The 13,332-nt window shown below is 48.1% G+C and overlaps 1 protein-coding gene across 1 annotated transcript; it reads left to right on the top strand.

Annotated features, from left to right (window-relative positions):
- Nucleotides 1-2,243: 2,243 nt before the first annotated feature.
- On the top strand, nucleotides 2,244-12,435 carry spinb (spindlin b). Its single transcript, XM_014972232.2, has 7 exons — nucleotides 2,244-2,346; nucleotides 4,493-4,877; nucleotides 4,974-5,022; nucleotides 5,126-5,220; nucleotides 5,291-5,446; nucleotides 6,215-6,448; nucleotides 8,504-12,435. The coding sequence occupies exons 2-7, from the start codon at nucleotides 4,826-4,828 to the stop codon at nucleotides 8,701-8,703; spliced, it is 786 nt and encodes a 261-aa protein (XP_014827718.1). The 5' UTR covers nucleotides 2,244-2,346; nucleotides 4,493-4,825; the 3' UTR covers nucleotides 8,704-12,435.
- Nucleotides 12,436-13,332: the final 897 nt, after the last annotated feature.

Consider the following 13,332-nt stretch of genomic DNA (forward strand, 5'->3'; position numbering starts at 1 on the left):
TTCAGAATAGAGAAAAAAGGAGAAGCCCGAGAATGAAACCCTGCCCCACTGAGAGAGTCAGTTTTTATCACAGATATAATAAAAATACAATTCAGTTTAAAATGAAAATAAGTAAAAGTTTGCAAATGGCAGTGAAAGAGAACATTTATCCAGGGATGAAAGTAGTTTTAAATTCTTGGGGGTACTATGACTATATATATATATATATATATATATATATATATATATATATATATATATATATATTATATATATATATCCAGCACCCTGAGACTGTACACGAGCCGTAAGGAAGGAGGCAGAGGACTAGTGAGTGTGAGAGCCACTGTCCAGGATGAAACATCCAAGATCCATAAATACATCAAGGACAAAGCCTCAACGGACGATGTGCTCAGCGAATGTCTCAGACAATGGGGAGCAGAGGACGAGGTGCTGGAGGAACCATCATGGGAGGACAAGCCCCTACATGGGATGTACCACCGACAAATAACTGAAGTGGCTGATATCAGGAAATCCTACCAATGGCTGGAGAAAGCTGGACTCAAGGACAGCACAGAGGCCCTCATCCTGGCCGCCCAGGAACAGGCCCTAAACACCAGAGCAATAGAAGCTCAGATCTACCACACCAGACAAGACCCAAGGTGTAGGTTGTGCAAGGAGGCCTCTGAGACAGTCCAGCACATAACAGCAGGGTGCAAGATGCTGGCAGGGAAAGCATACATGGAACGACATAACCAAGTGGCGGGCATAGTGTACAGGAACATCTGTGCCGAATATGGACTGGAAGCCAGAGACAATCAATTTAATTTCACATGATTATGGCAGTAGAAGCCATTTGTTTGTTAAATACTTAATGAAACATATTTATCATGTTTGATGTTTGTTGTGAATGACGATAATTAGTTCAAGATTTATTTATTTATTGAACGTTCAGAAACTACAGAAGCTGTGATTCGCCACAGCAAAGGAAAACAACCTGAACAGGTGATCAACTCTAAACCACTCAAACATTTTTACTCTCACTTTGTCATTTAAACACACCCGTTGCCATGGTAACCTCCTGCGCTCCCCAAGCCGACCAGATTACGTTAAAAACATTCAGTCCGATATGATATCAGGTTTTCAGGCTTGATATTTATTTTGCTATCATTAATAATCCTCTCATGAACACAGAGGTGGTTGATTAGTTCAGTTTAAACTCCTGCTCTTATTTTGGTAATGGAACCGAAACGCACAGAATTGCGCAACACTTTGTTGAAACAATAATGATTATTATTGTTGTTGGGTCATTAATTTGAACTTCTTTTTGTTCTTTAATAAAGTTGTGAACGTTTTAAGCCAATCAGAGCAGGACCTGCTGAGCCTCAGTTTGTCTCCTGATGCTGAGATCCACGTGTTGCTGCTCTGATCTGCTAAAGCAGGAACAGAAACTATGAAATGGGAAAAAAGTTATTTATTAACTGATTAAGTCGTGTTCCTGCCAGCATGCCTAGGTGGGCCCCATGTGGGGAATGGAGGGCTGATATATGGGTCCCATATGGGTTTGTCCCACCTCGGCATGCTGGCTGGGAGATTGTTCTTGAAAAACTAATCAATCTCGGCTGATTAGTTGCTGCACAGTGAACCCATTGATTCTTTACAGCCGCTCCTCTCTTGCTGCGAACCAGAACCAGACCGAACCCCCTCATTTCAGCAACAGGTAGAAACCTTCAGCTCGGAGTTCCACACAGATCCGACTAAAGTTTAGGAATATTCACTGTCAGAATGATTAAAAGGATAAAATTTAACTGAAAAATAAACTAAAAACAGAAATTAGACCGAAACATATGACGTCATACTACAGCAGAAAGGAGGAATAAACATCTTCCAAAAAATCTCAGGAACTTTAAATATCTAGTTAAATTACATGTTTACTACTAAAATAAACTTAAAATAAATTGAGATTTAGCTCAAAATTTCAGATTTTTTTCTATAAATTTTGACTTTTCCAGCTCAGAAATGTCCAGGTTTTTTCTACATTTCTGAGATTAATCTAAAAACATTTCATTTTTTTTCTATCAGATTTTCATGTTTTCATGTAGTAATTTTATGAGATTAATCTAGATTTTTTGAGTGTTTTGACTAACATCAGAAGACCTGCTGACGGAAAGTCCCAGGAAAACGGGACAGTTGGGTTTTCCTAACACCTGGGCTTTTATTTTGAAGGGCGGCGCCAGACTTTCCCGCCCTCCCTCCATCTTGGCGCAGCCAGCTTGACGCAGCGGAGCCTCAAACGGAGGCAGAGCGGATCAATCTGGAGCTTCGGCGGCTGATTGGGATCATGCGGCAGCGCTGACCGCCGTGTCGGTGAGTACCCGCGGCCCGCGGGGCCCGCTGCGGAACCGGGCCCGGAGCCGCGGTTCCGGTCCAACGGTTTCCTACGAAGCTGCGAGCTCGGCGCCGTGTTTTCTCCCCCAGCAGACCCCACACCCCCCCACTCTGCCTTTGTTCGCTTGCGCCTTTTCTTGCGCCTCTGCGGGTTTTGGTAAATAGTGGCGCAACGTGGCCGCCGCGCTGCGGGAGGAGGCAGTTTGCGGTGCGCTGTTTTTCTGCGGGTTTGTCGCGTGCGTGGGTGCGGCGGTTTGCGCTGCCGCTGCGTGTTTTTAGCAGACTTTGAGTGACCTCTGGATGGACATCTTCATCATCCTCAGCAGCCAAAACAAGCAGCAAGTCCTCCTCATGGCTCTGAACGGCCACCTGGGGGCGCTGCAGCTGCTGGACGGGTTTCTGCTGATTTTATCAGTCCCAGCAGAGCCGGTCCCACCGCCTCCAGGGCCGGAATCTCTATGGACCCCGGGGGGCCGGATTTACATGAGACTAGCAGCTGAAATGTTTGTCACTTCCCACACTTTTCCCCAGGACAGTAAATGATTATCAGCGCTGCTCTTAAGTCAAAATATAACCAGATTGTTGTTGATTTTTGGCTTATTTTAGGACACATTTCCACATCATTAATATTTTGGCTGTTGGTGAGCAACAATAACAGATTAAAAACAGTTTCTGATTTAATTATTTTAACCACTAAAAATGCAAAGCAACAATTAAAGATAATTTATTGCGTGATTCATTGCAATTATCCACAAATTACAAACTGTTTTTCTGACTTCGGTTCATAACCGATTACTGCAGAATTGTAGCTTTTAAACCTCTGGTGCTTGTTTTAACATACATACAAAACATTTCTATCAAGTTTTTTTTTGCTTCCAGGAAAATGAAAAAAACTTTTAAAATGTTGATGACAAACAACATTTGGTGATTTTAGCCATTAATTATTTTGGTGGTTAAAATAATTAAACAGTCCTTCTTTTCCCCAAAAACTCACATATTGTTCTATATGATTTGATGGCATCGCCCTTAGAATCAGAGAGTATTCTGCCTATGAAACAAGATATTATTGAAATTTTTCAGTGTTAATATTTTTGAAATCCATAAGTTAAAATAGTGGGGGGCACTGCTAAATATAGAGCTAGCTGTGCTAAAACACAAAGCCTAAACATTAGTTCTGTTGGTATGAACATGGTATTTAGCAGAAGCTAAAGCTAATGCCATTACCCACCTCTCTGTACGGTTTGTGGTTGATGTTCTACAGACAGTTATTCTTTTATCTACGCTCCGTTTCTTTGTTCCTGTGGTTCTTGTTTGAAATAAAGTTATTGGTGGAAAAAGAGGAAATGGAAGTGCTGTGTAAACGGTCTTGAAGTACTTCAAAATAAGAGCATGAATATAAACAGATTCTTAAGTTTAACTGAAAGTTTATAAAACAACCCAGTAAATGTTTTAGGATTTCTATAGAAAAACTTGTTTACTGGAAGTTGAGTGCTAAAGCTAAGGCGCTAAATGAAAACTTAGATTTGATGCTAGCATGTTAGCGCAGGTGTACCCACCACTGGTTCAGGAGTTTGGATCTGCAGCTTTATTATTAACCTGAGTCAGCTCAGCAGAACCGATCAGACCCACCGGGTCAGACTGGAGAACCGGATCTGTTCAGCAGCAGAGAAAAGAGCGTGATGAATCCACAGCGCCCCCTGCTGCTGGAGCTGCCGATTGCTGGTATTCAGCTGGAGCAGGAAGCCGGTTTCCATGGTAACCGCCGTGAACGTTTGATTGGCAGACCTGAGAGTTTCTGTGCGGCTCAGAACCTGAACAGGAAGCCGGCGGCCCCCTGACCTCCTGCTGCTGCTGCAGCAGGCGCTGTGGGTTCTGCTGCTGCAGCTGCTGCTGACTTCCTGCTGGGTCCAGCTGCTCTGGTACCAGAACCAGGGTCTGCCAGAGAGTCGCTGCTGATCGGTGTTTAATGTTCAGACACAGCTCTGGGTTCTTAAAGGTACAGTACGCTCAGTGTATTGAAAAGCAGTTTGGGTTCTGATCCGGTTCTGAGAGGATCAAACGGAACTCTGATCCAGTTCTGGAGAATTTTAACATTTCTGTTTGTTTTTTGTTGTTTTTTTTGTAGAAAATCTTCCTGCCGTTTCCAGTTTGAGTCCAACAGCTTAACGTCCCCCATCGGCCCCCATTGGCCCCCATCGGCCCCCATTGGCCCCCATCGGCCCCCATTGGCCCCCATCGGCCCCCCAGTGTCTCCCAGCCTCCAGGCGTTAGACCAATCCTGACCTGGATGAGACGTCTCACCGGATCCGACTAACTCCTGATTCACCTCCTCCCTTCTCTCCCTTCCCTCCCCCTTCCTCCTCCCTCCGTCCTCACCCCCCCGATCTGAGTACAGACTCAAAACAGCGTCCTGATTGGCTGTCCTCCCCCCAGCACCGCTCCGCCCTCAGGTGGATGAATGAAGACTCCGTTTAAGAGCCCAGCGGCGCCGCGGCCCCGAGCGGACGGGGGTGAGTCTGATCAGAACCGTAACGCTCTGCTGGCGCCCCCTTCGGGCTGAGGCAGCGCCCCCTTCAGTCTTACTCAGACTCATGTTTCTGTTTCAGGACATTCAGGCGTCTCTGCAAACATGATGAAGAAGAAGAATCCACACAAGTACGTCCAGAAGTGATTTTATTGAAGCCAGATTATGTAATCTCAGCTTTAATCTGAATCTGTTCAGATCTGTAATCTCGGGTTTTTGTCCGCGTCCCGGCAGGAAGCAGAGGACCAGCGTCGGACCCAGTAAGACGCTGGTTCCGCCCAGGAGGAACATCGTGGGCTGCCGGATCCAGCACATCTGGAAGGAGGGCAGTAAGTAGGCGACCTCTTGACCTCTGGACCTCCGGGTCGCTCGGTGTTGACGTGTTCGGTGTCCCTCCAGGTAAATCGTCCCAGTGGAAGGGGACGGTTCTGGACCAGGTTCCGGTCAATCCGTCTCTCTACCTGATCAAGTACGACGGCTTTGACTGCGTCTACGGCCTGGAGCTGTACGCCGACGAGCGTGTGGTCGGCCTGGAGGTTCTGCCCGACAGAGTGGGTGAGGAACCGCACCGCCACCAGGTCCAGATGGGTTCTACCGGGTCCAGATGGGTTATACCTGTTCATTATTGTTAAACGCAGCCCACATGCATCCATCTGGACCTTGTCTGACCTCTGACCTCTGCCGACTGTCTGGACTGGTGATGCAAGTTATCGATTAATTATTGTTCTGACCAATCGGTCGATCCTTCTGCTCATTCCATAACATGAAGGGCTAAACTTGAACATTTTGGTTTTCTCACCTTGTCAAACTGAAACTTGGTTATAAAATATAACAACAGGATCCTGTTGAGATGAAAAATAAAATAAAAATAAAGAGTTAAAAGAGAAAGTTATGTGAACCACATAATCACATATGAACAGAGATTTTTCTTATTCTCGTATGGCCCTGCCAGCTTTATTTCTGTGTCCACTGACTCTGCTTAAGGATGACCAAACATTGACCCCCAACATAAACACTGCCAGAGACTGGAGACCCCTAAAAATATGCCTAATTCTTACACCCAGCTTATGTAAAAATTAATATGATGTCATCCCACCCAGGAACCGCCATCTTGTTTTTATGAGCGTCTCACAGCTTCTGTTTTTTTCCATTTTCTGGACTTTGGAGTCGAGGTGAACCGTAGATCTGGAAGCCCTAGAAATCCAGAGCGAATCTGGTTTGGATTTGTGATCCAGACCCTTTCAGTGAAGACGGGATTAGCCTTGGTTGGTACCGTAGGTTCTGGAGCCGAGCCTGACCTGCCGCTCTGTCTGATTGGTCCAGCTCAGGCCCGGGTGAGCGACTCGCTGCTGGCGGAGACGATGATCGGGAAGGCAGTGGAGCACATGTTTGAGACGGAGGACGGGCCGAAGGAGGAGTGGAGGGGGATGGTTCTGGCCCGCGCCCCCATCATGACCACCTGGTTCTACATCACCTACGAGAAGGACCCGGTTCTGTACATGTACCAGCTGCTGGACGACTACAAGGAGGGCGACCTGCGCATCATGCCCGACTCCAGTGAGTGTCAGAGCGAGGAGTCCGGATCTGGAGTGGTCCAGTCCAGGTTTGAGTCCGGTTCAGCTCTGGACCTGGTCCGGTCCAGGTTCAGATCCGGGTCCGGTCCAGGTTCAGGTCTGGATCTGCTCTGATCCAGGTTCAGGTCTGGGTCCTGTCTGGTCCGGGTTCAGGTCTGGTTCCGGTCCAGGTTCAGGTCTGGTTCCGGTCCAGGTTCAGGTCTGGATCTGCTCTGATCCAGGTTCAGGTCTGGGTCCTGTCTGGTCCAGGTTCAGGTCTGGGTCCGGTCCGGGTTCAGGTCTGGGTCCGGTCCAGGTTCAGGTCTGGTTCCGGTCCAGGTTCAGGTCTGGATCTGCTCTGATCCAGGTTCAGGTCTGGGTCCGGTCTGGTCCGGGTTCAGGATCCGGTCCGGTCCAGGTTCAGGTCTGGGTCCGGTCCGGGTTCAGGTCTGGGTCCGGTCCGGGTTCAGGTCTAGGTCCGGTCCGGGTTCAGGTCTGGGTCCGGTCTGGTTCAGGTCTAGGTCCGGTCCGGGTTCAGGTCTAGGTCCGGTCCAGGTTCAGGTCTAGGTCCGGTCCAGGTCCCAGTCTGGGTCCGGTCCAGGTCCCGGTCTGGATCTGGTCCGGTCCAGGTTCAGGTGTGGGTCCGGTCCAGGTTCAGGTCCAGGTCTGGGTCCGGTCCGGGTTCAGGTCTGGGTCAGGTCCAGGTTCAGGTCTGGGTCCGGTCCGGTTCAGGTCTGGGTCCGGTCTGGGTTCAGGTCTGGGTCCGGTCCGGGTTCAGGTCTGGGTCCGGTCCAGGTTCAGGTTCAGGTCTGGGTCCGGTCCGGGTTCAGGTCTGGGTCCGGTCCAGGTCCCGGTCTGGATCTGGTCCGGTCCAGGTTCAGGTCTGGGTCCGGTCCAGGTTCAGGTCCAGGTCTGGGTCCGGTCCGGGTTCAGGTCTGGGTCCGGTCCAGGTTCAGGTCTGGGTCCGGTCCGGGTTCAGGTCTTGGTCCGGTCCAGGTCCGGGTTCAGGTCTGGGTCCGGTCCGGGTTCAGGTCTGGGTCCGGTCCAGGTTCAGGTCTGGGTCCGGTCCGGGTTCAGGTCTTGGTCCGGTCCAGGTCCGGGTTCAGGTCTGGGTCCGGTCCGGGTTCAGGTCTGGGTCCGGTCCAGGTTCAGGTCTGGGTCCGGTCCAGGTCCGGGTTCAGGTCTGGGTCCGGTCCGGGTTCAGGTCTGGGTCCGGTCCAGGTCCGGGTTCAGGTCTGGGTCCGGTCCGGGTTCAGGTCTGGGTCCGGTCCAGGTCCGGGTTCAGGTCTGGGTCCGGTCCAGGTCCGGGTTCAGGTCTGGGTCCGGTCCAGGTTCAGGTCTTGGTCCGGTCCAGGTCCGGGTTCAGGTCTGGGTCCGGTCCGGGTTCAGGTCTGGGTCCGGTCCAGGTTCAGGTCTGGGTCCGGTCCGGTTCAGGTCTGGGTCCGGTCCGGGTTCAGGTCTGGGTCCGGTCCGGTTCAGGTCTGGGTCCGGTCCAGGTTCAGGTCTGGGTCCGGTCCGGGTTCAGGTCTGGGTCCGGTCCAGGTTCAGGTCTAGGTCCGGTCCAGGTTCAGGTCTGGATCTGCTCTGATCCAGGTTCAGGTCTGGGTCTGGTCCAGGTTCAGGTCTGGGTCCGGTCCGGTTCAGGTCTGGGTCCGGTCCAGGTTCAGGTCTGGGTCCGGTCCAGGTTCAGGTCTGGGTCCGGTCCGGGTTCAGGTCTGGGTCCGGTCCGGGTTCAGGTCTGGGTCCGGTCCGGGTTCAGGTCTGGGTCCGGTCCGGGTTCAGGTCTGGGTCCGGTCCGGGTTCAGGTCTGGGTCCGGTCCGGTTCAGGTCTGGGTCCGGTCCGGGTTCAGGTCTGGGTCCGGTCCAGGTTCAGGTCTGGGTCCGGTCCGGTTCAGGTCTGGGTCCGGTCCGGGTTCAGGTCTGGGTCCGGTCCGGTTCAGGTCTGGGTCCGGTCCAGGTTCAGGTCTGGGTCCGGTCCAGGTTCAGGTTCAGGTCTGGGTCCGGTCCAGGTTCAGGTCTGGGTCTGGTCCGGTTTTCACGCTGTGGTTTGTGTCTGCAGACGAGAACGTGGCGGCGGAGCGGGAGCCGGGCGAGGTGGTGGACAGCCTGGTGGGGAAGCAGGTGGAGTACGCCAAGGAGGACGGCGGGAAGCGGTCGGGGATGGTCATCCACCAGGTGGAGGCCAAGCCCTCCGTCTACTTCATCAAGTTCGACGACGACTTCCACATCTACGTCTACGACCTGGTCAAGACGTCCTAAGGCCGGGGCGTCCAGACCGCAGCCGGACTCCGTAGCTCTTTGTTTCTAGAGACGCCTTAACGCGACGGACGCGGCGCCATCAGTCATCGACTCTTCAACTGGACCAAACGGCTGGAACCCGCGTTGGGTTTCCAGACTATCGCGGCACAAGCATCCGTCTTTACTAAGCTTCTCCTTCCTGTGACTCCATCCGGAGGAACGACTCGTTTCCTGACGGCCCTCTGGCCCTGGCGGGGCGTCTGAGCCCGACGGGCTGGGACAGCGTCGGGAACACGGATCCGGACCGCTCTGCGTCTGGGCAGAGAAAAGACATTCCCTCTGAAATTTGTGCCAAATTGTTGAACTTTTCTAGAGCGTCACTCCAACCGGCTGGTTTCAGGGTTCCTGAAGCGTCAACTGAACATCCGGATTATTCCGCATTTATACTGTAACGGTTTTCCACATGCCCCGCCCCCTGTCTTCTAAATGTGGACAATCATGACCTCATATCGGTATAAACCCAGATAACGGTGAATCTTAGACCCTGTGGCGTTTTCAGGATCTGCTTCTGGACCGAGGAACCTTCCAGATTCCAGAGCCGACCCTGGAAGATGACAGAGAAGGTTTTCCCAACAAATCCCTGGACTTCCTACGAGTCCGGATCAACTGATCCTGGAGTTCCCTGTAGAGTCTGTTGATCCAAATATAATCTGGATCAGTGGATCCTGACGGAGTCGGTTGGTCCGGATCAGTGGATCCTGACGGAGTCGGTTGGTCCGGATCAGTGGATCCTGACGGAGTCGGTTGGTCCGGATCAGTGGATCCTGACGGAGTCGGTTGGTCCGGATCAGTGGATCCTGGGGTTCCTGTCGATGACCCGAGTTGCTGCTGTTGTAGTTTACAGTGTTTTTCTTGTACAGTGATCTTATGTTGGACGTCTCGGTTCCTCCGTGTCGGTTTCGTTCCCAGTGGGTCCGGACTCGTGGACAGACTCTGGATCCGTGGATCGAGGCGCTCTGCAGCATCCGGTCGGGTGTTTGAAGGAAGTCCTGCTCTTTTCTCTGATGTAGCCCATCTTCCTCCAACAGAAGCGCTAGCAGCCATGTTGCCTGATCCTCATCTCATGTGCCTGAAGGACGGATCCAGACATTCCTGCTGGCTGGGTTGGGAAGCGTCGCTCCGGCATTCCGGCTTTCCTCTCTGTTGAAGCTTTTCCTGGTTTCAGGATCTAGATTTCTAATCTGCTGAACGTCCAGTTCGCCCCAAAACCCAAATGGTGTCCAGCGTCGCTTCTTCTTCTCCTCCAGATCTCCTCTGAACTAAAACACGGGTTTTAATTTTGATTCAATGAAAATCTGAAAATACAGGAATTCAAACGTTTTCCTTTTTTTTGTTTAAAATTCTAACTTTTTCCCTAAGAATTTTGACTTTTTCTCTGAATTCTCACTGGAATCACATTATTCAGGTTTTTCCCCAGAATTCTGACTTTAATTTCTACCAGAATTGCCTAAATTGTTTTTGCGCCTTTCAGTCAATCTTGTCTTAAAACTCAAACCCAAATTCTGAGATTATAGTCGGAATCCCAGCTTTTCGTTTCAGTGGTTATAATTTTCCTGACAGAAGCACAGGGACGTTTTGCTCATGTTGAGAAACAAACTGCTGGTTGTAGAACAGCCTGGAAACCTGGAGCTAATCTGGTGGGATGAGTGGATTAACATCAGGATCTGGGGATTAAAGTGGATCTTTTCAACGAATTGAAGTTGCAGATGATTTTTTTTTTCTAAGACTTGATGTATTGGATCTTTATAAGAACTGATGTTCTGGTTCTGGAGTAAAGGAGCAGTTGAATAATCTCCTCTGTTGGGTTCAGGTCAGATTATATTTTAGCTTTTTATTTCCTGGAACTTAAATGTACATTCGGAGTTATTTGTTATTCTTTGGGAGTTTTTTAAGGAACATGTCAGTTTTTAAAGTTTTTCCTGACGGTTTCCATTCAGGGCGACTGGAATCTCGTTCCTACAGATCAAAACCTTTTCAGGAAGCATTGATGGATAAATCTGGAGAGGCTGAGGGGATCGTTCTGTTTAATTTCAGGAGTTTTTACTCCAGTTTCCAGAACGTCTCAGCTTTCATGATTACATTCAGAGTTACATTTTGATTCATCACCTTTTTCAGAATCACTTTCCACATCATATTTTGTGATTTATTTTGTTCCAGAATCATGGAGTCTAGAGCAGGCGATAATTTTTTACTGTTTCTTGAATACTTGATGGTGCAGCGCCACCGTGTGGAGAACAGGTCGGTTTTAAACTGATCCAGTCGCTCTGGAGGCACAAATATGACTGAAACCGCCGAGGCTCTGCTGTGAGGCGTCTGTTCAGGCCCTAGTTCTCAGTTTTACGGTCCAGATTCTAGAAATCCAAATACTCATTTTGTGTTTCTAAAACAATCACAGATTTTTACTGTGAACATTTTTTCTAGATTGTCAAAAATGCACATCAAAATCAAGGCCATAATTTCAGAACTAGAGGTGGGACTCTACTAAAATATTTAATGGTGTTAATTAGAGGGACTGTCATTAATTAATAAAACTACATATTGACAAAATAAGCAACATTTTCAATTCAGAAACTTTTTTCTGCTGGATAAACGGACATCTGAGCTCCACAGCAAATATAGTTTTTATTCTGTTCAACCATCAGAACGCTGATATTAGCGTTAGCCGCTACATGGTTAGCACTGAGATGCTACTTTAGCCTTAAATATCTTCACTCATGCTAACTCCTTCTAACACAACAATAGTCTAATCCAGACTAAATCTAATCCCGACAGAAGCGCCTGTGTCCGCCACCACTGCTGCCAGCTTGTGCATCAGTTTTATGGGTGTACTAGAAATGCGCAAATACAAAGGTTCCTTCTGGAATATTTATATGTAAAAAAAAAAATTGAGTTAAATTTTAATCAAAATCTTTTCTATATACTCAAATTTTATTTTATTTTATTACCCATCTGGATTTTCTAGAGAATTCCTCTAACAGATGCTACATGTTGTAGTTTTAGGCAGATGAAATGTTGATGGGATTTAAGCAGCTCTTGAAACTGTAACCTTCCAGAACATCGGGTCTGGATAAATCTGTTTGGATCCAGAAAACATCAGATTTCCCAGGTGTTCACATTTTCAGCTCCTCCAGATTTATTCGTCGTTTCCGGTTCTAGAGGGTAAATTTAGATTTAAAGCACCGCTCTGCTGCTCCACGAAGGTAAATCAAGATGAATCTCCCCTGATTCCGGTGACTCCAGGGTCGGATTGATGTGATCCTCGTTATTTTCCAGAAAACTCTGGATCTGTTGTGTGATTGGACGTGTGTGCTGTAGCGCCTCCTCTGTTCAGATAGTGTTACTGCATGCTGCTTTTCTCGCTCTGTGGAAACTGATGTGTTGCATGTTTGTACGTTTCAGTTGTTCGGTTCTCTGTTGTGGCTTTTTGGTGCCTCTTGTTTCCTTTGGTTTGTTTTGTACCTTTAGCCCCCCCTAGCGGGCTGAAGAACTTATGGGTTGTTGGATAAAATAAAAATGAAGAAGAAAATCCACCCGACCAGCGGAAGTGAGGTTAGCAGGTGAACTTGTGAAGATGTTGCAGAGGTGATGGTGGCTGTAAAGTTGATGTTTCAGAGTGCCAACTACAGATGCCAGTGTTGTACAGCCGTGTAAAGCTCTAACTATTTACATGAATAAAAACCTGTTTTTCATACATATCTTGTCTCTTATTCTGTGATTCAGTTTAGATTATAATCTGTCAGAACTGGAATTAATGATAAAATGATGTTTGTACAACCAGAGATATGAAGGGAAGCTAAAATATTTGGAGTATATTTGTTGTTTTGTTGCTATTTACTATTTGTTATAGTACAACTGAAGAATAGTAAATATTCATGAAAATATAACTTCCATATATAAATAAACAGCTATTAATTATGCACATTATTATTCCAGTTGAATTGCACTTAAAACATTGATCACAGTTTGTGTTGGATCATTCTGCAAAGTGGTAGAAAGCAAATAAAAACTCAGATTTTATTCTGAAATGTTCGTAGTATTTTCTATAGTTGCTAAGTTGTTATTTATTGCTGAATTGGGCTTTTAATCTCATTTAAGAACTGTAGGTACAACATGCTGTTCGTTAAAATTCTGACCACCAGGTGTCGCCTCAGACACCGTTTTACTCCCATAATGCATTTCTCCTGATCTGTTCACTCTCTCCACTTTAAGGCCTTCGCATCTGGAGCTGCTGGTTTTATTTATATCTTTATTTATCAGGTTTATTTGTTCCAAAACTTCGTGTGGATTAATCTGGCGGAGAAAGAGAAGAAGATCGAGTTTAATGAAACCGTGAGTCAGAAAGTCAGAGCGGAGGTTGAAGATGGCTGGCCGCCATATTGGGATCTGATCCTTCGGTTCATGAAAATGATGATTGGTTGATTCACAGAGGATCTGTGAGGAGGCGTGGCCTAATCCTTGTTACGCATCACGCCTTCAGACCGTCTGATCCTGAACCGAAGTCCGAACAAAAATATGTTTGATTTTAGAGATGAAATCATGGAAATCCTGTTTCCTGTGAGCTACCCGATGTTTCCGGTGTTTCTATTGGAC

Source organism: Poecilia mexicana, unplaced genomic scaffold (assembly GCF_051168715.1).
Source record: "Poecilia mexicana isolate PSO_F unplaced genomic scaffold, ASM5116871v1 scaffold_9, whole genome shotgun sequence".
Taxonomy (NCBI): Eukaryota; Metazoa; Chordata; class Actinopteri; order Cyprinodontiformes; family Poeciliidae; genus Poecilia; species Poecilia mexicana.